This window comes from Schistocerca serialis, chromosome 10 (assembly GCF_023864345.2).
Source record: "Schistocerca serialis cubense isolate TAMUIC-IGC-003099 chromosome 10, iqSchSeri2.2, whole genome shotgun sequence".
NCBI lineage: Eukaryota > Metazoa > Arthropoda > Insecta > Orthoptera > Acrididae > Schistocerca > Schistocerca serialis.
The window spans coordinates 73301256-73326978 of record NC_064647.1 but is presented as its reverse complement, the minus strand read 5'-3'; the positions used below and the strand labels follow the sequence as shown (position 1 = coordinate 73326978).

Here is a 25723-nt window from a genome sequence, read left to right as displayed (position 1 = left end):
ATTGCTGACACTCGCCTACTTTGTTAGAGCGACAAGTCAAATAATCTGATGGTGTGTGTACCGAAGGTCTTATAGTATGCACACCACAATTACTTTTAATTTTCTTCATTCCTTCATATTTGAGTTTAATATCACCATATTTAAAAACTAAAAGTCCCAGTTACTTACTATTTTATTAAATCTGTCAGGGAAAATAAGTTTAAATTTACTATCAAGCTCTATACACATTTTCTACCCCACATCTAGTTTTTAAAAATTCGCAATCAGTAATGTAATACAATTCATTTATTTCCAGCTCACGAATCTTTGTAAACAAATAAGAATTGCTTGAATTATTTAGCTTCTTTAGTAGAACCTCCATTTATACAGTAAAAATTTAATAAGATTATAAATTTTGATCTTATAAATATGACTAATGTCTGGGAGCAATTTAAATTTGACATTTTTGTCGATATAAATAATAAACCACAAGAGAGACAAGTTGAATGTAATGTTTTCAAGTATTATTTTAAACAATCTTTAATTATAGAACATTTGAGAAATCAGAACCATGATGTAGAAGAATATGATGAAAGTGGTATAGAAATATGGTGAGAAATACAAAATTCAGACTCTCTTTTTTATGACTGGAAAAATAATAGCGTAAAATAATTTACCTACAAATAATTTACCAACAAAATTACAAAATTACATTAAAACCATTATTTTTAAACTATCTCACTCTGCAACCAAAAATTAGATAACAATTAATACAACAAAAGATAACTAACTAATTTATTCTATTTATATAAGGAATATGGTATAATTATTTTATTAGAGATCCAAAATCCTTAAGGCACCATATCAAAATTTTTTAGAACAACTCTTTTATCATATTGAAATGAGAATTCGTTCTTAACTTGCTTGTTGACTAGGTTTTTAGTATCTGTATCTCTAGTTATCTGATTGTACTCTAGCTGTATCTTTTGTTTCACTTCACTTTCAATTAGCCTTATCATAGATTCGCCATTCAACATTTGAATATTCTTGTAATTTAGAGTAAAGCCTTTTACCTTCATCACACTACTCTTATCATTTTTCTCATAATAATAGCTTTTCGGTTCAGGGGAAGCCCAATTAGTAGTCCATTTATTTTTTCCCAACTCATCAGTCCATTCACTCATCATACAACCATTCTCTAAACTGGCTATGCCATCATCGATATATACCGCAGAATCAGTATCGAAATATATATTTTTTCCCAGTTTATCTAATCTATCATACAACCTAATTCTTGCATTTGATGTAGTAAATGCAGCTATAAATATATTAGTAGCTGTGTAGTTTTCCACATAATAATAATTGAAATTATATCTCATTTGAACCATATTCTCCATAATTAAATTCACATCAAAATTATGTAAGCAATAATCCAATAGTATCTTGTGAAATCACTGCAAATCTGTCATTAACTCATGTTTTATTCATATCTTGTCTTTGTCCAAAATTTCCCCATAACGAGTTAAGATATATCTTAGCAATGGCTCGTTTTCCAGGATTTTCCTTTATTCTTTCAGGATATAAGTCAGTCTCCAATTTCTGTTTAACTGTTTTGATATACTATTTATCAGTTTCAAAATTACAGGAAGATACAATCCTCTAAGAGCTAATACTTTGCATTTTATGAATCCATACCATTTCTTAGTATAGTATTTTGGTCTACAAATTCTTGTTTCGTGTTGTGCAGATAATAGTCATAATACAGTACTGTTGGATAAAGTCTACAGACATCATCATACTTAATTTTTGTTTGAACACCATCAGCTATAGCTCTTAATTTTATTGCATTTGTTCAAGAACCATCAAACCCGTCTCACAGATTCAATGGTTCGACAATTTCTGGCAATTTCTGGCAATTTTTTCAGAGCTTTCTACTTTTGCAAGCTAATCCAATTGCATTCCTACATCTCCCATAAATTATATCCAGTATTTCGTATTTCTGCACTTCTTTTCAGTCTTTTCATAAAGGTCATCCAATGTCTCCTTATTTTTATAATTAATCATCTATGCCAGAAACAACCATGGTATTGATAAACAGTATTACTTTCCTTATCAAATCCATCTACTTTTGCTCTAATTATTTTTACTTCTCCACCATTGAGAGCATGCAAGATATTATTATTGTTTCAACGGTTTAAACAAGCTATCGAGTGTTTACTGAAATTCGCTTTCTGTTCTTTATCTAATACAGCAACTGTATTTTCAGTTTATTTCCTGTGTAGATGGTGTATGACTTTATTGTATATAGCCATGTAAACTCCACCAATGGTTAAATGACAGAATGGATAGGTGTTTGCAATTTCTAGAAATTGTTCTCTTAGTTTCAATAGCCTATTCTCAACATATCTGCACCAGAATCACAGTACCTATTAATTTCTTTCTCCATATTGAACACATAATTTTCTTTAACTCTGGAACTACACTATTCAAGAAATGATTCTCTATCTTTTTGCTTCGTAGTGTCAGTACAGTAATATTCAGTATCAGGAATTGGTCCAATATAATTTTCATTTTCTGGTGTATTGAATAAATGTGGAAAGTAGCCTTTCCTCAATTCTTGTAAAACAACAAAGGGGGCTTTGGATGAAGTTCTTGCTCTCTATAATTTTTATGCCTAACTGTTTGATCTCCAATAACATCAGTTTAGTTCCTGTGTAGATGGTATATGGCTTTATTGAATTTCAGCACACTACTTCTAAATAAATTGTTAACCATTACCTATTGTGTAGTTAGCTATGAATGTTTTTTTGAGATAACATCCATCTACAGAATTCATCATTTGTCTTAAGTTTATAAACAGTATCACCTTTAAAATAGTGAACGATTATGAGATTTAGAATATGTGTTCCAGATTCTTGAGTTGCTTCATAATCAAACCACATGTATCTCTCAGGATGGGTACAATTCACTCTCTTAGGGAATCCATCTTCACAGCATTTAAACTGTTTACCAGCAACTATTTTATTGCATTCAAACCAATGGTAAACATAACAGTCTTTAAATTCTCCATTAATGTAACAACTATCTTTGGGGACTGATGACCATAGATGTTAAGTCCCATAGTGCTCAGAGCCATTTGAACAACTATCTTTATTACAATTTGGACAACCTTGGGCTATAAAATGCTTACTAAATTCTCTTTTACAAATACCACCCTTTTGCAATACAGATCACATATAACATTTATGGTATTTAATTATAACTACTTGTCTACAGTTGCTGCAAAGTTCAAAGTCACATTTATGTTTTTCAGATATAAGACAAATCCTATTACATTCTGTACATTTAAGAGATGTAGCACAAACTTGTTCATGATTGTTTCAGCATTCTTCATTATAACAGTATGTATTGCATTTGTTATAACAAACCTTATTTTCTTCACTTTTGTGTTCTGAACTTTTGCATAATATGCACACTTTTCTCTCTATTTTGTATCTGTGTTCATTCTTGTTGTTGTACAGTTTCTTACATGTACTGCAGAAATATACTGATCCAAGGAAAGCAGTCATACTGTTAATCAGATCGAAATCCTTGTGATCTTTATAAAAATATATCTTCATTTCTCTGGGCCACTATAGATAACTGCATTGAAATTTTCAGCACATACAACATTTACTTGAATATCTAGTAGTTGCTCTAGGTTTTTAATATCATCTGCAGAAAATCCTTCTTTGTTGTATTCACCGAACTGTTCACATAATATGTCAGTTAACTCTGTCTATTAATGTGTATTTATCTCCTTCTCTAATCTTCTTAATCTCACCTGTAGTTAATTCTCTTACCAAAATATTATTTGTACAGTGTGTTAAATCAACAATTACTGCTTTAGGACAATACAAATTATCACCAACCCTAATTCTTGTGAAACAACCTTTATTCTTTTTGTCTTAAGATAGATTTATTATTTTTTACCTTTACCTTACCTTTACCACCTCTAGGAATTGCTATCATCTGAATATTAAATGAGGTATCTGCTATATCAATAGTCTCATTAGATGTTACGATATCTCTCATTTTATTGGATAAAGTGTGAACAGATTCTCGAGTATTATCTGATGCTTGGTAATCTGTGGAAATTGGATAAAACATTTTTGGGTTGTTGATTGTTAAATTCAACTTATCCCGTTTTCTAAGCTACTACTAACAGCATAGTGAATGCATTATTGTTGCCAAGACACACACGAAGCCCACGCCTACTACAGTAGTACAAGTTTATATGCCTACTAGCTCTGCAGATGACGAAGAAATTGAAGAAATGTATGATGAAATAAAAGAAATTATTCAGATAGTGAACGGAGACGAAAATTTAATAGTCATGGGTGACTGAAATTCGGCAGTAGGAAAAGGGAGAGAAGGAAACGTAGTAGGTGAATATGGATTGGGAATAAGAAATGAAAAAGCAAGCCACCTGGTAGAATTTTGTACAGAGCACAACTTAATCATAGCTAACACTTGGTTTAAGAATCATGAAAGAAGGTTGTATACCAGGAAGAAGCCTGGAGATACTGACAGGTTTCAGATAGATTATATAATGGTAAGACTGAGATTTAGGAACCATGTTTTAAACTGTAAGATGTGGACTCTGACCACAATCTATTGGTTATGAAATGTAGATTAAAACTAAAGAAACTGCAAAAAGGTGGGAATTTAAGGAGATGGGACCTGGATATACTGAAAGAACCAGAGGTTGTACAGAGTTTCAGGGAGAGCATAAAGGAACAATTGACAGGAATGGGTGAAAGAAATACAGTAGAGGAAGAATGGGTAACTTTGAGGGATGAAGTAGTGAAGGTAGCAGAGGATCAAGTAGGTAAAAAGACGAGGGCTAGTGGAAATCCTTGAGTAACAGAAGAAATACTGAATTTAATTGATGAAAGGAGAAAATATAAAAATACAGTACATGAAGCAGGCCAAAAGGAATACAAACGTCTCAATAATGAGATCGACAGGAAGTGCAAAATGGCTAAGCAGGGATGGCTAGAGGACAAATGTAAGGATATAGAGGCTTACCTCACTAGGGGTAAGACAGATACTGCCTACAGGAAAATTAAAGAGAACTTTGGAGAAAAGGGAACCACTTGTATGAATATCAAGAGCTCAGATGGAAACCCAGTTTTAAGCAAAGAGGGGACAGCAGAAAGATGGAAGGACTATATAGAGAGTCTATACAAGGGCGATGTACTTGAAGACAATATTATGGAAATGGAAGAGGATGAGGATGAATATGAAAAGAGAGATATGATATTGTGTGAAGAGTTTGACAGAGCACTGAAAGACCTGAGTCGAAACAGGGCCCCGGGAGTAGACAACATTCCATTAGAACTACTGACAGCCTTGGAAGAGCCAGTCCTGACAAAACTCTACCATCTGGTGAGCAAGATGTATGAGACAGGCGAGATACCCTCAGATTTCAAGAAGAATATAATAATTCCAATCCCAAAGAAAGCAGGTGTTGACAGATGTTAAAATTATTGAACTATCAGTTTAATAAGTCATGGCTGCAAAATACTAATGCGAATTCTTTACAGACGAATGGAGAAACTGGTAGAAGCCGACATTGGGGAAGATCAGTTTGGATTCCGTAGAAATATCGGAACACCGGAGGCAATACTGATCCTATGACTTATCTTAGAAGCTAGATTAAGGAAAGGCAAACCTACGTATCTAGCATTTGTCGACTTAGAGAAAGCTTTTGACAATGTTGACTGGAATACTCTCTATCAAATTTTGAAGGAGGCAGGGGTAAAATACAGGGAGCGAAAGGCTATTTACAATTTGTACAGAAACCAGATGGCAGTTATAAGAGTCGAGGGACATGAAAGGGAAGCAGTGGTTGGGAAGGGAGTGAGACAGGGTTGTATCCTCTCAGCAATGTTATTTAATCTGTATATTGAGCAAGCAGTGAAGGAAGCAAAAGAAAAATTCGGAGTAGGTATTAAAATCCATGGAGAAGAAATAAGAACTGTGAGGTTCGCCGATGACATTGTAATTCTGTCAGAGACAGCAAACGACTTGGAAGAGCAGTTGAACGGAATGGATAGTGACTTGAAAGGAGGATATAAGATGAACACCAACAAAAGCAAAACGAGGATAATGGAATGTAGTCGAATTAAGTCGGGTGATGCTGAGGGAATTACATTAGGAAATGAGACACTTAAAGTAGTAAAGGAGTTTGGGTATTTGGGGAGCAAAATAACTGATGATGGTCAAGCTAGAGAGGATATAAAATGTAGACTAACAATGGTAAGGAAAGCGTTTCTGAAAAAGAGGAATCTGTTTACATTGAGTATAGATTTAAGTGTCTGGAAGTCGTTTCTGAAAGTATTTGTATGGAGTGTAGCCATGTATGGAAGTGAAACATGGATGAAACATGGACAAGAACAGAATAGAAGCTTTCGAAATGTGGTCCTACAGAAGAATGCTGAAGATTAGGTGGGTAGATCACATAACTAATGAGGAAGTATTGAAAAGGATTGGGGAGGAGAGAACTTTGTGGCACAACTTGACTAGAAGAAGGGTTCAGTTGGTAGGACATATTCTGAGGCATCAAGGGATCACTAATTTAGTATTGGAGGGCAGCATGGAGGGTAAAAATCGTAGCGGGAGACCAAGAGATGAATACACTAAGCAGATTAAGAAGGATGCAGGTTGCAGTAGGCACTGGGAGATGAAGAAGCTTGCACAGGATAGAGTAGCATGGAGAGCTGCATCAAACCAGTCTCAGGACGGAAGACCACAACAACAACAACCCGTTTTCTAGAATTACTTCTCTTTTTATCTACGTTTACCATAGAATTAAGTGCTTTCGTTATATGATTCGTTTTCTCACTATTGGTGTAGAGGTTGGCAATATTAGTATCGTTAACAGCAGGTTTTAGTCCACAGACCATGCTTTAAATTTTTTATAAAATCTCCATCAAATTTCTTTAATCTCGAATAATTTATTTTTAAATGGTTTAGCCTTCTTTTCTTGCTCAAATACCTTGCTACTGAATTTGTAAATTTGATCTAGTCTCACTATTTTTCTTCTCTTGGCAAGTGAGGCTTTTCAATAATGTCATCATGAAATCTGTAGAAATAATTTATATTAGGTACAAGATGTGGTCTTGGTCTTGTTGCTTTGAATACTCCTGGATGAAATGTAAACTCTTATAATCCAATGGCATTAATGAACTGCGATTTCCCTAATGTAAAGCTTCCTCTAATGGCAAGATTTTTATATAGAGTTTTGAGTTCCTTTACTCTCAGATTATCGAGAGTTCTTGTAGAAGGAGGCAGATTATTTGAAATAATTAAGTTAATTAAAGCAGCTTTTCTAAATCCACTATAAAGAGGTAAATTATTCCTTCTGCAATAATCACGAAGTTAGGCGACTGTAAACTTTGTCAACAGAGCAACAATAAGCCCTAAAAAACAAATAGCAAAATTAAGCTTCTTCACCTTCAGTTAATTTCTTGTGCCTGTTTGACTGTAAATGTCTTTTGAAAACGGTGTTAACTATTTCTTTTCCACAACACACTATTTTGTTTTTTCGCTTCCCTTCCAGTAGGCAAATCTTACATTTGCTAGAGAGCTTGTTCTTAGTTGAATGGTTAAAGCAAAAACAATCAAAATCCTTAATTTTTTGATAACCAATACATTTTTTACAGTCTGTTTGTTGTTCATCATCATAATCACACAAAGTTCTATTACTTTTATTTTTTTATTCATAATAATCAGGAATATAAATCTATCCCCTACTAGATAGTTTGCTTTTAGATGTAGGATTCGAGTAAAAAATAATTAAAATCTTTATTTCTGCAAGGTTCACAGGAGAGAAACGTCCCCCAGCCTATGGCTAAGCCGTGTCTCCACAATATCCTTTCTTTCAGGAGTGCTAGTTCTGCAAGGTTCGCAGGAGAGCTTCTGTAAAGTTTGCAAGGTAGGAGATGAAGTACTGGCAGAAGTAAAGCTGTGAGAACGAGGCTTGAGTCATGCTTGGATAGCTCAGTTGGTAGAGCACTTACCCGCGAAAGGCAAAGGTCCCGAGTTCGAGTCTCGGTCAGGCACACAGTTTATAATCTGTCAGAAAGTTTCATATCAGCGCACACTCCGCTGCAGAGCGAAAATCTCATTCTGGAAACATTGCCCAGGCTGTGTCTAAGCCATGTCTTCGCAATATCCTTACTTTCAAGAGTGCTAGTTCTGAAAAGTTTGCAGGAGGGCTTCTGTAAAGTTTGGACGGTAGGAGACGAGGTACTGGCAGAAGTAAAGCTGTGAGAATGGGACGTGAGTCGTGATTGGGTAGCTCAGTTGGTAGAGCACTTGCCCGCAAAAGGCAAAGGTCCCGAGTTCGAGTCTCAGTCTGGAACACAGTTTTAATCTGCCGGGAAGTTACGTCCTAAGAATTCAATTAAAGATCATGTTAAACAAAAATATTGTCAATCTTTTGAAAAATTTGGTTGCACTGAAATGTTGCTAGTTAAATTCAACGGAATTCGTCAATGAACCTGCCATATTTTCTTTAGTTACGAAATCCAATATGCCTTTCGTGGAAGATTTTCAAGATTGGGTTTATGAAGAAATTTCAACAGCCATTCGAAAACATGGAGAGTGTAAGATAGAGTTTCACGTAAAACAGCTGTATGAAAGTCAAATAAATCATTTAAAGCAACTCAATAAAATTAAGGATATCTATGTAGAAAAACTGGATGAAGTGTATGGTAGAACTGTTGAATTCTGCATGAAAGAAATGAGCAAATAAATACATTACTGCCCCATGTTGTTCCACAATTGAATGAGCAAAATTTAAGACCAATTTTTGTTGTTCTAAGGTGAAATAATTCTTGTTGTGAATACTATGATATTCGTGCACAATTTAGAAATGAACAAAGGCAAATAGATATCAGAAATGTGCACTAAACCAGTGAAAAAATTTTAAGAATTGATTATGTGGCGAATTCAATAAATGTATATCATCGAATGAATGAAACATTAAGAATTGTTTGCTGTCGAAATTATTTCAATGCTTTGGATAACTATACACAAGAAAAATTGATTAATGAATCTTTGCCAAAATTGAGTAAAAAATAGGTGGGCTCTATGCTGTCCCTCCACAAAAATTCAACTATTTCGATGGTCGATTTTTCCGACCATCATTATTTTCTGGAATTCTAGAAGGGAATAATTTCCCCTCTGCAAACCTTAAACTAATAAAAGTCAGCATGGCAATGTTTGCTGCTCTGATGCTGTGAACTGCATCTTTTCGTCCCCTCACAAAAATTCATCTTTCTGTATGGAATTTCAGGGTTTTCGATACAGTACCCTGTAAAATTAAAAAGAATTTCGTGCTTTATTCATTTTTGGAGTTTCAGAGGATCTGAGCATATCCTCTGAGAAAATAAAGCGAATAAAAGGAACACCTCTTCTGCTGATTTAAAAAAAATGCAAAGGAGATTATCTTTGGAATACCAGAGATTAAATATTTAATCTTTGCACAAGAAATTTTCTGCTTTTGTTCATTACAGAATTCCAGGGCCTATGAGCATTTACCCTGAAAATGCAGTCCTGGCTGAAACAATTAAAAAGTCTCTCATGCTTTATTCATGTTTCGAATTACAGGTCAGAAAGATTTCCTGTCTGTAGATGCAGGAATTTCACAGGAATTTAATTATTAGTCGAAAACCAGTGGACGAATTTTATGACTGCTGAAATAAAAATGAGAAAAGCCAAAGCCTAGAGAGCAGGCTGAATTAATATAAGAACTGAAAATTTCAATAAAAATAGGTGGGGTCTATTCGGTCCCTCCACAAAAATTCAACTTTTTCAGTGATCGTTTTTTCCAATCGCTGAATTTTTATAACATTTTTTAAGGTATTCATCAACAATACAAAATTTCATCTCCATTGTGATTGCATAAACAATTCACACTTTCATCAGTTAATTGATTTATGAATGTGGAGATTATATCTCCACCATCACCATCATGATCAGCATCAGGATAACATACAGATAGAATGAAAGTGTTAGTTTCCTCATTCGCACTATTTGGTACATTTATATGGAAAAATTTTATGTAATGATTATAAAAATTTAAAGGGGTGGGAGGACTGGCAGTTCCCTCACAAAAGTTAAACATTTTTGGTTGTTGAATTTTTATTTATTATGGCAATTCCGTGAAGAAATTTTTAAACCTCTTCACAATAGAGGTCTGACTTATAATGAAAATAGATCAATTTAAGGGGGGACTGGCTGTAGCCACACTAAGAGGCAATGAAAAATTCAACAAATATATAATAGTGGTCAATCACCAGCTATTACTTTACCTTTATTTACCCAACTGTTGTGTGAATTTCCAAATCCCAACCACTTAAGATAAACTTTATCTCCTTACTTTCTCAAAACTTTTTCAATGAGATCCACATCTGGATATTTCGTTTTCTGTAGCTCTTGCTCATAAATATTTCACCACAATATATTTCAGTGTATACGTCACTGGATTAGAATGGATAACATCTTTAGTTTCAAACATTTCTGTCGACCAATTAGCAGGGTATCCTTTTTCAAAGAGTCCTTTGAGTTTACTGATCCTCACTTTATCACTTTTTATAAATTAGGCGTAATGAACCCTACTTTATAGCTCTTCTCATTAACTTCTATTGCCCTCATTTTTATAGTTCAATGAACTGTGTTATTGTATTCATCAACTACACTTTTAGCTAAGTAATTTCCTTGAAGTGCAAATCTTTTCCACATCATTTCTTACGGTGTTCTCAGCAGTCTTTCGACAACTGATGCTTTTAGTTCTGTAAAAGTATGATAGGGATTAATGTTGCATTTTTTCATCAGTTCTTTAAAGTCTTTACTATAGAATTCTTTTCCATATCTGTTTGCAAATTTTTTGGCTTATGTCCATTTATAAATATTTTATCAAATGAATCAACTACATCCTTACCTGTTTTATCTGGAATAGCCCAAGCAAATTTAGAAAAGACATCAATAACAGTCAATAACTATTCATATCCTTTATTTATTTTCTAAATTCCTTTCAACTTGATGGAATCGATTTCGACTAGATTGGCTTGCCATTGTTCATCTGTACTGACAGAAATTTTAAGGGGAAGAAATGTCTTTATAAAATTTTTTCTCATTGGCTTATGTAGTTCATTTATAATTTGTTCACGAATATGATTTAGACCTTAGCCTACCAAATTTATTTAGTGAATTTACTTTTCTTCTTTTTACAAATTGTACAAATACTTTCAATTCTTTGTCTTCCATTGCTTGTGATAACTCTGTGAGGTTCATGAGTATTGGTAAATCTTTTACACTTCAAACAGATGTGTTTGACCATTTACATAGATAAAAAATTTAATAAAGTTTAAATTAATCTAACAACCTCAATACTTCTAGATCTTTGTCGACTTTTTTGTCCAAGACTTTATTAACTTATAAATATAATGTAAGTCACTTGAATCTAAAGCATGAAGGAGACTTGTTTTCGTTTTGCTTATTTCTTTATTACGATGTCCCATGATACCATTAAAAATACCATTTCTTTACCTTCAATCTGAGAGAATCTTATTGTGTTCGTTTTTTGTGACAAGATTTTTTAATTCTTCTTTATTGGCATAATTACTGAATTGTGTTAGAATATTGTATAGTCAGTTTTGTAACATTTTATTTCTAAACATTGTTTAGTAACAAAACCATAACCATTTACTGGATCTTTATATCTATGATTCTTCGACCTTTAAAATCAATATAACCTTTAGTTGCTTTAAAAAAGTTTTTTAATTCTTTCCAAAATTGTGTGATTGCATTATTAAGTTTTGGATTTATTTTTGATTGAAAGCCTTCAAATTTTGGTCTGATGACTAGAAATTCTTAACGAGTAAATATTATTAAACTTATAATAAACAAACACAAATAACCACAAATAAATTCATCAAAATTTTGTATTCTCTTGCTATTTTAGTACAAATCTTTTTCTCCAAATAGTTAATGATCTTTTGGGAATATTTCCCCCACATGAATAAAAAACGAATTTTTTATTCATATTCTTATAATAGCAAATCCAATGGGTGCCAGCATGGTCACAAATTTCTAAATGAATTATTCTACATTCAATTTTAATGGTTTATTTGGCAATTCATCAATCGTATATATACCTCAAAAGTATTTAATTTTTAATTGTTTAACTGGTTTTCCTATGTTAAAATTAGACAAAGGATTATAAAAATTTTCGATAATTTTTTGGATATTTCTTTTTTTAATCAGGCTCCTGCTTTCTTTTCCATTTCCAAATTAGGTCTTTTTTGTTCCTCTACCTCTTTATCAGCTTTCTTCTTGTCTATGACTGCAATTGTGATTGCTACAGATTTGCCACCAAGTGTGCTAATTGTTGCAAGAGAAGGTAAAACTGCTAATAGTAAAGGAAGAAAACCACCTTTCTGTTTTATTTATTTCCTTTTCATTAGATATTCAACGATTTTTTCACAACTGTAATACTTAATATATTAAGCAAATTTCGACCTTTTTTTTCTCTTTCTTTAAAAGTGGCTCAATAACATTTAATTGTTCATTATTAAAATTAGGTTTAATCGGTTTTTTCTTACTTTTGCCACTAAGTAGCGAAATATAATCGATAGAAAAGTTGACTGTTTGTACAGATAAAAAATTTAATAAAAAATGAACTCCCCAACCATTGTCATCCACGCCTAAGTTGGTGACAGCTGAAGCATTCATTGGAATGAGACCCATTCCTTATTTTCGTTTTCTGTACATTATTCCTCTAACTCCCGCTGCAGCTATTTTTCGCCAGTTGAAGTATCACTTGCATCATTATTTCTTTTGTAGGTAATTGAAGTTATTTATCTGCTTGGTATCTTTTTCCTAAATCTTTATTATACTGTGTTTTTTACATGTGTCATTTAGTTGAGTAATTCCTTGATCTCCCCTAGCTAATCTTTCTACTAATTTGGTTCCTGGCCCACAGTACACACAGCCTGGAAGATGAATTTCGAATGGTAATTTGTTAATCAATGTGTTTACTAATCCTATTCTATGTTTTTCACTTTTAAAAAATGTGTGTGGTAAATTATTCAAAAATCAAACCAAATGTGGAATACCTTTCAGATTATGGGTTATGAAATCTTTAACTTTATTGGTTAACATATGTGTTATTCCAATTTTCTAATTATGATAATTTTTATTTCCTGTGTGTTCTTCAACATGAATAACTGCTCATCTATCGATTAATTGATGGATGTCATCCAACCAAGCATACTCAATTGGTTTTTCTGTATATTTTTTAAATACACCTTCACCACTTTTTTCATCTGTATCTGAATGTGGTAATTTTTTGGAAAGATAAATATCGACAATTAATTTTATGAAATATTTGTGTTCATTAACTTCATTCGATTTTATTTCGTTTGGATTATTATCAGAATATAATGCTCCTGAATGAATCAATATATATGAATAATTTGACAAATCTGAACTAGTAAATAATGTATTAATATCATCCCCAGTTACTTGTTTTCTAGATAAAAGATTCATTAATCAGTCTGTACCTTCATATGTCCTATCACCAATAGTTAATTTATCTCCATCAAATTTTACTGGTAATTGACCAATGTATTTAAATGAACTAAAAGATCTTATTTATAAAACTTTATCTTCACTATGATTAATATATTCTAACAATATTTCACTTATATTTGTCTTTTAACATTTTTATCCTTTTTTCTTTCTCTCTCTTCTCCATAGTTCATTAATAAATCTTGTATTTCTGATTCACTTAAGGTACTGCCACACTGTGGTTCTTCATATTAATTGGTGGTACATCATTAAATACTTCTTAACTGATAATGAGAATAAGGAACCATTTGCTTTTCAACTTCTCTTTCAAAACATTATCACCTAACCCATCGATCCCTTGTTTAACTTGTTCAATGGCATCGAAAAATGGTTGATCATCTTATTTAAATTTTTTGTACTCAGCTCTTGGTCGTTTTTTTCAATTTTAAACTCTTCTTTTGATTGTTCCTTTCATATTTCGTCTGTTTCTTTTTAAACCTGCATATCATATTTTGCAAACATTTAATAAAGAAGAAAAAGATAAGTGTTTAGAAAAATTAGAAAGATAACGCTTTCTCATTATACACTTTTCGAAATACTGGCAACCACATGTATACAGACCATCTGTAGTTTCATCATCAGACCAAGGACAATTAGTATAATGTTCATTAACATTTTCTAAATTTTCATATTCTGCTATGTAATCAAGAGTGTCTTTAAATTCGCTTTTATGTTCTGTCAAATACCATCAACATGATCTAATAGACATGCAATGTCATTTCTTAAGCTGTCCATTTATATAGAATAAAAATTTAATAAATGCTGTATTTTATTTCTTCCCATCATTCAGTTTCCTTGTCATATCTATTGTAATAAAACCAAACTTTTCATTCCAACATTTACTACATATTTCTTTAAATTCATCAAACTTCGAAATCGCCTCCAACAAAGTCATCGTAAATGTGATTTAAATTAGTGTCATCTTGTCTAAAGATATTAAAAAAAAGTTTGAGCCAAATCAAAGCGATTTATTCCTTTATGTCTTCCCCCTTGTGAAATGTTCTTGAACTAAATCTTGATTTTCTGGAATGATGTCATCAAAAATAACAACTGATTTATCTTGACATTGATCTAATAGAATGATTTCTTCACTGTTTTCAGTGAAAGTGGCGACTACTCTTTAATTTTTTCTCATCTTCTTATAAATTGCGAATATTTTGGTTGATTGAACCTTTTAGAATAAATGTACCAATTATTGATTCTATTCCAGTTTAACCATCCTGGCACAAGAATATAAGTGTCATTCATTAATGTAGTTTTTCCACAACCACTTGGTCCTATTATTGCACATCAGATCGAATTTAGTAAGTTTACCAAGTTAATTTTTTAATTTTTTCTGGAATTCTTATTTTTGGTTCCCAATCAGTTTTCGTTTAATTAAATAAATTTTTAATAATAAATGAGTAGGTTATTTCAATTGAGTGGTAAGTAATTTGTTCTTAAAAAAAGATTGACTGTACCTTTATGAGACGCCTTTAGTAATATTATACTGGTTGGTTTTTATTCAACTTTTCTAACTCCAAATATTACATTAAAAATGATTATTTTTATGGAGAAACAATAGAATTTCCAATGGGTCAGTACTGTCTGAAAAACTTAGAAAAATTTATTCATTCGAAAAAGTCTAATATTCAGATTAAAGCAGATGAAATTCTAAATAGTCATTGAGAGTGATATAAAATTGTATATAGATATAAAAGATAGTATTGGAAGTGTGCTTGGTTTTAGTAACCAGGTTGCTGAGGCTAATAAACGACTGTTGCTAACAATGTTCCTAAAATTATTCCATTTGAATTAATAAATACAAATTTTAATTTGGCTCATGGTATGTTTGTGAACATTATGAGAATTTTCATCCAGAAACTAATATTATCGCTTCATTCAAACCTAATGCAGAATTTGGCAGACCGATCATTCATGAGCTGCATTATCTGTAAATATTCCAGTTTTTGATCCAATTTAAGATTTAGAAATTACTATAACAGATGAAAATGATAATTTGATTGATTTTAATGGTGATTGTGTAACAGTTATTTTAAAAAAAATTTAATTTTTTTACTCTTAAATAAAGTATGAACAAAGTCGAGAGTTTGAGATTTTTGGGTTCATCTTAATCATGCACAATTATGCATGAACTTCAGTATTACTGGAACTGATGGTACATATTATCCAACTTATGATGGAAAATCGACAAAAAAATTATTGATAATTATTTAGCAAAACTGTTTGATGTTATCATCATAAAGAAAGGAAACAATATTTTGTCTAGAATACAATTTCCATTTATTTCTTCATTAGCTCTTATTCGATTGACTTCGAGTCTAGCCAGTGTCCTAACCATGGAAGGATATGTTCTTAGTAACAGAATGATAAAATGTAAGAAAGATGAAGTGCTTTATCCATTACAGTTATTTGGCGGATTTCTTAATGATTATAAAGAAACAATCTGGGAAAGAGAGTTAACAGCAATTTTTACATGTTCATCAAGTGCTGGACATTGTATTCTTCACTGGGCAGATCCTACCCAAGCTGCAGTTGAAGATATGACAACACTTCCAAATGAGGGTAAAATTGTCGTAGAATCGATAGAAATTCGTGTTTTGTGGATAAATTTGAACCATAATATTCACTTGAATTAGAACTAGACAGACTAAAATTCCCATATATTTCTTTGAAAAACAAACTGTAGAGATTTCTGGTTTGTATATTAGAAATTTCTGGATTAGATATTAAAAATTTCTATAACTCTGCAGTATTTGATATGCCTTATTTCATCTTCGTTGTTTTCCAGACAAAAAGGAAAAATAATCAGTTAGTTGACACTTCCTTATTGGGTCATGTTAAATTACAGAATTTCTGCATTAAAAATGGAAGAAACGAAGTTTTCCCTCAAGTAATGTGTGATCTAGATCCATGAAATAATTATCTAGAAGCATATGATGCTTTCCTAGATTTTGAAAGAGCTACAAAATTGAATGGTGCTGTTAATGTGGAAGAATGACTGTTAGCTACACAGGAAACAACAATGAAATTAGTTGCCAATTTGAATGAAAAAATTCCGAAAAACGCAATTGCATATTTAGTAATGTATGGTGAGAAAAATTTGACATACGATTCATAACACAGAATTTTGGCAGAAAATTTTTAATTTTTACTTCTTTATAAACAGTGTTAGCGGCAGCTAAACCATTCTTTGACTGCTCATGTCAGCATTTTGAATTTTATAGAATTGGTTAATATTTCGTGAGTCATTAACGAAAAATCGAAGTATCACGAAGTATCGGCAGCCGCTGACCGCTGAATGCGCGAGAAATTGCGTAACTCTTATCCGTATGAGATCGTTAAATCCAATAGCCGCTAGAGGAAACAGCAGCCTGTTGTAGAGCAGCCGGTGCGGCCTTCAGATAACTAGCTCCACCTCCTTATCTCTGTCACTGTCGATCTCAGCTACACCTGTCGTGCAGCAGTTGAGAAAACTGTCAGTAGATGCCTGTAACTGCGGAAAATTAATATCACGATAATTTTGCTACTTCTAAACCGATTGTGATGATTTATACTTTCAAATGAAGCTGACACAATCTAAGATTTCTTCAGCAGTCACTGAATTAAACAGTTTCCTATAGTTTGTAAGTGATTAAAATCGATTTTAGTGATCATTATATGTTTCGAAATTTTTTTGCTCTCGTACCAACTTTGTCACTCAAATACCAACTACATATACAATCTTCAAGCCTTTTTACTCTGTCAAGCCTCTTAACGAAGTATGTAGACAGAAGGATATTGGCCAAGGAGACATTTTCTGTCCTCATTTCTCTATGATTTATCGCCATCGAGGAAGGCTTAAGGCCTGTCTGTTGGTGAGATGGCATGTTTCAGCCCGAAATAATGGAGCACTCTGTTAACTCAGAGGCATTTCTCTGTGATGGGCTGACATACAGAAGACAGTGATCACTGTGTGAAAATGTTCGATAGGAGATGTTTTGCACTTTTTTCTTACATTCCCCTCTGGAATGCAAGAACAAAATTTTTATTGATTTAATTTTCTTTTGTGGGTGGGTTTGGTTTGCACACTAAGTTACCCCTGAGTGCGCTAACATACCCACTTACTACTGCCGCTGACGGCAGTAGTTCCGATGATGTGACGTCATAAACATTGAGCTGGATGAAAATGAAACTGCAGAGTGAAAATCGCTGGAGATAAAGGCGAAATGTGTGTACAAATTTGTATGAAATTCTTTAAATATATGTGACATATGTGACATGTGGGAAAAGTTATTGGTAAAAAACCTCCTCCAATGGTGGCTCGATCGATTTCAACCATACACGGTACACAAATTAATTAAAGTCTGGAAAGAAATATTTTGAGGGTAAGAAAAACAACCTTCTATTGGGGTGGAAGTGGCAATGTGGAGAAAGGAAGTGGAGAGGAAACGTGGACGAACAGACTGGGGGATGATGGACACAGATATGAAGAAACAGAAGGAAATTTACAGAGGGAGGAAAGAGGACGAGATTGTCAGAGAAAGGAATGAGGAAGAGACGAACAAAGAGTTGTGGGGGAGGGGGATGAGATGCTCAGAAAGAGGGGGAGGAGGAAATGGAGAAAGGAAAGAGGCGAGAGATGGAGAAAGGGGGAAAAGATGGACAAGAGGTGGGAGGAGTAGGTGGACTGAGAGAGGAGGAGATGGACAGAGAGAGCGGTAGAAGGAGATGGACAGAGATAGGGGGCGGAGTAGGAGGACAGAAGGAGGCAGAACGAAGGTATGGACTAATAGAATTGTAATAGGTACAGACCTGGGGCCTCCAGGTTCTCCACTAGGTATATCATGATAAAATTGAAGATAAATGTATCAGATCCTAGGGCCACTAATACAAAAGTACAAATCCTATATCATAATTATGGACTGTCACTAAAAGGATCCGAAGGTTCATCGAGCAGTCAACAATGCATTCTTGACTTGCTCCTCTTGGTGACAACATTTTAATAGTCCGTCTTGTATCAGTATTCACTTTTATGCCGTTTCCACTTTTGTACCGTTAAGCTTGACCGTGTCCGTGCAAATGTGAGGAAGGGTGAGAGAGAACGAATGTTATCTTATGTAGCACCCCATGCTGTAATTGTATAGGCGTCGATAGCCACGATGTTGAACCCGCTACACAACAACAAAATCAAAAACAACAGCAGCCTAAGGATCACGCTAATAGCACGAAAAATAACATTTTGGGTACAAACAGTGAAAGCGTACTCTGGAGCAGAGTTAGACTTTTCGTCCAGCATGTAAAAATGTATATCGCAAAGTTACACATTAGTCCGTCTCCACAAACGTACCTGAAAGCACAAAAAATTTAAGGTAGGAGCAGCATAACAGATGGTGTCAAACGGTAACACAGAATACTCGTCACAACTCAATTTAACATAACGACCGTAACACAGTGGTCCAACGTACAGGTAAACAATAGAAATCGCTAAAACGACGTTAGACACCTGCTAGTGACCATCGAAGTTTATGACATTAGGTCACATGACGAGCATCACAAAGCCAATCATTTCTGCAAATCATACGACAAAAGCATCAGAGACATCTCTAGCGACACTGCCGCTAGTCACTATGGTCCAAATAAAAAATGCGACTATAAAAATTGAGAATACTACACTGAAGCGCCGAAGAAACTAGTTTAGACATGCGTATTCAAATACAGAGATATGTAAACAGGCAAAATACGGAAATGTGGTCGGCAACGCCTATACAACACAACAAGTGACTATTGCAGTTGTTAGATCGGTTACTGCTGCTGCAATGACATGTTGTCAAGATTTAAGTGAGTACGAACGTGGTGTTACAGTCGGCGCACGAGCGATGGGACATAGCATCTCCGAGGTAGTGATGGAGTGGGGATTTTCCCTTACGACCATTTCACGAGTGTACCGCGAATAACTTGAATCTGGTAAAACATGAAAACTACGACATCGCTGCTGCCGGGAAGAGATCCTGCAATAACGGGACTAACGACGACTGAAGAGAAACTTTCAACGTGACAGAAGTGCAACTCTTCTCCAAATCGTCACACATTTCAATGCTGGGCCATCAGCAAGTGTCAGTGTGCGGAACATTCAACGAAAAATCATCGATATGGGCTTTTGGAGTCGGAGGCCCACTCCAGTACCCTTGATGACTGCACGATACAAAGCTTTACACCTAGCCTTGGCCCGTCAATACCGACATTGGACTGTTCACGACTGGAATATGTTGCCTGGTCGGCCGAGTCTCGTTTCAAATCGTATTGAGTGGATGCACGTGTATGGGAATAGAGACAACCTCACGGATCCATGGACCCTGCATGTCAGCGGGGGACTGTTGAAGCTGCTGGAGGCTCTGTAATGTTGTGGGGCGCGTGCAGTTGGAGTAGTATGGGACGCCTGATACGTCTAGATACGACTCTGACATGTGTCACGTACGTAAGCATTCAGTCTGATTATCTGCATCGATTCACGTTCATTGTGCATTCCGACGGACTTGAATAATTCCAGTAGGAGAATGTGACACCTTACACATCCAGAATTTACACAGAGTGGCTCCAAAAACACTCTTCTGAGTTTAAACACTTCCGCTGGCCACCAAACTCCCCAGACACGAACATTTGTGAGGATATCTTGGATGTCTTGCAACGTGCTGTTCTGATGAGACCACCACCCCTTCGTACTCTTTACGGATTTGTGGACAGCCCTGCAGAATTCAGGATGTCAGTTCCCTCCAGAACTACTTCAGACTCGAGTCCGTGCCACGTCGTGTTGCGACACTTCTGCGTGCACATTAGGCAGGTGTACTTGTTTCTTCGGCATTTTAATGTATTTTAAGTTAAACCATTTTACTGGATACAGCGTCGGAGAATGGACGAAAGATGGCGAGTGATATAAACACGTGATCGGCTGCTGAAACGTTGAGAGTCGGTTCGCTTTACTTACACACGTTTCACGTGGACATGGCCTGTTGCAGGGATGTGGGCTGTGGCGCTGGTAGCGGCCCTCGCCGCTGGGGGCTTGAGCGGGTGCCTGGCCGCCGGCCACCTGTCGTGCGACTGCCGCCTGTGGCACCTGCGGGACACCTCCGTCGCCATCCACTGCACCAGCGGACAGGTGCGTATCTCCACTTGGAACGCGTTCGTCAGTTTAAGCCGTTCGTGTAGAGACAGTCCACTGAAATCGAATCTGAATGTCAAGCGATGCCTGTCAAATGTTTCGTTCCACCTACTTCCAACATCTACAGTGTGTTTCGGAAGATTTTTTCTAGTTCACTAGACTACACCACCACAAGAACGAAGTTACAAACTTGTACATTTTATCTTACGTATAAGACTACAAAATTTTTATTTACAAAACAACCAATGATTCAAATGGCTCTGAGCACTATGGGACTTAACAGCTGAGGTCATCAGTCCCCTAGAACCTAGAACTACTTAAACCTAACTAACCTAAGGACATCACACACATCCATGCCCGAGGCAGGATTCGAACCTGCGACCGTAGCTCTCGCGCGGTTCCAGACTGAAAACCAATGATTATACTGCCATGTTGAATCTCTTGTAATTGCCTTTCGAATCGAAAACACTTTTCACATTAACTGCTGTTGCTATGTGGCATCAGACTTTACTCAAAGTTCTTTGAATGGGAGGCAAATACACTGGTTCTACCAGAACCTCACCCTCTCTGCTCATTCCCCTCCACCACCCCTCAACCCCGCTCCTCCCCCAGAATATTCACATACTTTTTCTAAAACCTTACCACACTCATTAGAATCTGAGACAACATATACTCTCCGTACTCTATCCGAACAGGCCTTGGAAGGCCCAATGGTAGCGTCCAGCCGCCGTGTCATCCTCACACCACAGGCGTCACTGGATGTGGATAAGGAGGGGCATGTGATCAGCACACCGCTCTCCCGGCCGTATGTCAGTTTCCGAGACCAGAGCCGCTACTTCTCAGTCAAGTAGCTCCTCAGTTTGCCTCACAAGGGCTGAGTGCACTCCGCGTGCCAACAGCGCTCGGCACACCGGATGGTCACCCATCCAAGTGCTAGACTAGCCCGACAGCATTTAACTTCGGTGATCTGACTGGAACCGGTGTCACCACTGTGGCGAGGCCGTTGGCAAGACAACAAATACCTATAACGATATCACATAGATCAGTCACTAAACCTTAGTTGAATAAAACGTTTTGTGCATAAGGGATTTCACAATAATATGTGACATCCATAGTCATAACTAGAAATATTGCTGGCTAAATGGTTTACCTACCACCTGTCACCGCTTGGCGAGTGGTTTCGAATAAACTGGTTAATGAACTAACCAATTAGAAAAACCACGATCAACAGTGGCAAGCACTCTATGAAAACATCAACAGCGTTTCACTTCACTCTTATTATCTAGCGCTTGGTGATATTCAGTATCTAAGGTATTCGAGGAAAATTAATAGTAGACGTCTGAACTTTCAACTGGCACAAAAAACTGATTTGTTTTCAATAGAATTCAAATCCAGCACCTGTACCTAATGCCAACTAGGCAAAGCTTTCGTCTCTAACCGAGACACTAATTGCCCTGTAACCACAAATATGCATAAAATATCTTTTTTTCTAGTATCAGTTAGATAGCCTCAGTATGAAATTACGTGGCTATATTTTTTTTAACTCGACCGGTACTACTGTCCATCACGAAAGATGTTGATGGCTCTCATTATCAACTAAGAAACTGTTCGCAAGTTCAGACTTGAAATAATGTGATGTACGGTTTCGTGACCGATATGATTAGAAATAAATCCGACATGATTAGAAATGAATCGTACTTCTATGTAAGCACATTAAAGTGTTAGATATAACAATTTTTTTTTTTCCACTGGAGATGCCGAGACGAATAATTTGTGCCCACTGGGATTAGAATCCGGCAGTTACCGCCGTTTCTTTTTGCAGCCACAAATAGACGTTAAATTTCCTTCGCGTGCCTTTCACCAGTACAGAGATGAGCGCGTGTTTGAAATAGAAACAACTTGACGGTAGGTACTATTATGACTTAAGAGTTGAACCTCACACGTATCTTCGTCGTAGACTACTCACAAAGAGACTGTAACTATCGATTTCCTCCTGTAGCTGGGACCGACATGTTTGCACTGTAAACGATGTGACGGAAATCACAGAGTTACATAGGCAGACCGGCACCTATCTTTATTGCTGATAACGCATGGTGGCGTGTTAAAAATTAAATATTTTTTTCACCAGAAGTCAGCCGTGCACTTGTTAGAGCTTGAAGTGACACAAAGTTTTTGTGCCAGAAGAGGATTCGAACCCAGAGATGCGACTTTAGTGGAGACCTTGAGGTGTTTGGAATTCTACGAAACAACGAAATGATGGCTCTGTATCGTTATAAACGGGTCAAATCCCATGGAAAGACAGATTCCAGTTCGAATCCCATTCCAGCATAAATATCATCGACATATCATGTTCAGATAAAGTAAGAAATAAGTTCCCTGTTACTTTACCCACTGGCATTGGCTGCTTGAACAAAATGAAGTTTCTTGTGTAAGAAAGTTTGCTCATGAGTCAGTTCCTACTTGTCACGATTTACACATTTTACATTGGTAAACCTAAACCGACGTTTCTGTGGTATGGATATCACATTGAATATGGACCTGCAACCAGGTGAAGAGGTCTCATACAGACTGTCGTCTGGTCCTGATAACCGATTGTTTCAGGCCATTGCAGAACCTCCACCCCCCCCCCCCTCCCCACTCAAACACACTATTATCTGAGTGTAGTTCTCTGTTTTAGCTATGGTGAAGATATATTGAAAACAGGGCTTCTCATTGGTAACTGAACGAAATTGGTTATTTCAATCCTTGAACGGTTCGACATGTGTGAAATCAATGAAAAAGCCGGCAGACCATTAAAGTGGCAGGAATGAAACAAGACAGGGAACAACGCGATAACGAGCGGATACTGGCCGCCTGATCGACACGCTGTAGCACGTGCGCAACACGTGGGAACGACAGACGGTGGAGGTGGAGCGACAGAGTAACACGTGCAGTGAATAAACTAAGGTGTCAAACTGAGGCGTAGAGAATCCAGAACGAAGACAGAGAGTATAATACAATAGCACAGAGAAACCACTACTGCCAGTGGATCCAGCGACGCCAACCGCTGAAACTCAGAAGTCCCAACCGAGTACTTAAAATATACCTTTTGTTTATAAAGTGTCTCATGTTAAAGAAAAACAAGTGATGCCTACAAAAAAGGAAAAGAATGCAAAGAGAGAGAGAGAGAGAGAGAGAGAGAGAGAGAGAGAGAGGGTATAACGAAAGAAACAATGGACAACGATTCCACATGCAACATGATAAACTAGTAGCAGAGTTTAGGGTGTACAACTACAATATTTGAAACCACATTTCCAATTCTACAGAATAAAATGCAAAATTAGGACATAATTCAAGTGCTTGCTTTTCCATTCAGTAGATAAAGATTTCCTTTTGCAGAAATATTACTCCAGAAACACATACTCCTTCCTGTTTTAGTCTACATTGCACGCTTAAACTTTCATTTAAGGGGACATTGTACATGAAATTCGTTGAAATTTGACACTTTCTGTTTTCTACTCCATAATGTACTTTGGACTTTCCTGAACATTTTGGTATATAATACATTAAAATTAAACAATTGTGAGACCTTCAAATAATATTTTGAATGGTGATGTGTGACTGTCAAATTTTGCGGCTACGAATATACTGCCACAGTTGAGCAGTCTTATCTTGGTAATTACCAAGTGTATTAGGCTGTGAATTGCTTTGTTTTGTGGCTACTGCAACGTCTCACACGTCGGCATTACGAATAAACAAATCAGTCCTCTTTTCTGATACTAGCTTTCATTGAAAGTAATGTGATTATCTGATGGCAAGACAATAAAATGTGCTGGAAGACTAAAGGACTAAGTAACGAACTGCAGGAATATGATGGCAAGGCCATTAGAGATAACTGTGACAATTTAGAGAAGATGAAAAGAGCTGTGTGGAGCACTTTCGTTCATCGAAGATCAACCAATGAAAAGCCATGTCATGCTTTGTGTCCACCTCCACGAAAAACTCGGTGTAAATACAGGCAAGCTGAATTTTCTGGCACCCTGCATGAATTTACACATATACATTATCTTCCTTTGGCAGTAATGGAGGTAATCAACCTGTTTATAGAGATTTGGCAAATCCTGAGCTACTAAACAAGTGTTTACATAGGAAGACCCAGAATGTGAATGAGTCCTTCAATAATGTTATGTGGTGCCATGTGCCTAAAAATGTATTTCTTGGCCTTATGACTCGAACGTTAGGCGTGTCTGATGCTGTAATAACATTTAATGGTGGGGACTATGAAAGACAAAGTTAGGGGTAAGATTTGGACAGAACACAGCTAAAGGATTGCGAGAACTGGAAAATTTTAACTTGGTGTCTTAAAAATTTTCCAAGATAATTGTTCACAAAATTAGATAATTTAACATTGGCAGCATAGGACATATAATGTTCCCTTAATACAAGCTTGTGTTATTGTGAAGACCGAGATGTTTTGTTCCACTTCATGAGTTGTGCAGTCTATTCCGTTTGCTTCAAATGAAGACCTCACGAAATATGGAATTTAAGTTCTCATCTCCAGTTCTCTTCCCATTTTCTTGTTTTTACAATAGAAAATATTCTTTCGGCTTCAGCATTAGAATGTGGAAGTGAAAGAAACAGTTTAGCAAGTTTACTGATAATTTGATAACACTGCTGATCCTGGAGGTCTTTGAGATTTCACTACACATACAATGCAAGTCCATTTATAAAAGTGCCTTCTTACTATCCTTAGGCACAAGTGGTAGACTTGTTCATTCAACTGGTAATGTATTTAGATAAAATCCTCCAAACATTGATTAAACACTCGATATGTCCTTTAACTGGGACCTTCTGTCAAGTGGTAATGCAATATTTGGCTCAATGAATTTTAAGTTTCCAAAAAAAATTATGCCATATACAGAGACGTTTTTTTCATTGCTTTGG

The 25723-nt window shown here is 35.6% G+C and overlaps 1 protein-coding gene and 1 pseudogene across 1 annotated transcript in view; one reads left to right on the top strand and one right to left on the bottom strand.

The window, feature by feature from the left end:
• LOC126424533 (uncharacterized) overlaps positions 1 to 25723 on the top strand; it is a 221935-nt gene that overhangs the window by 64996 nt on the left and 131216 nt on the right. The window contains exon 2 of the mRNA XM_050087271.1: positions 20658 to 20797. Within this exon, the coding sequence (XP_049943228.1) occupies positions 20660 to 20797 (138 nt within the window). The 5' untranslated portion in view covers positions 20658 to 20659. The remainder of the gene's footprint in view (positions 1 to 20657; positions 20798 to 25723) is intronic.
• On the bottom strand, positions 21691 to 21808 carry LOC126425589 (5S ribosomal RNA; annotated as a pseudogene).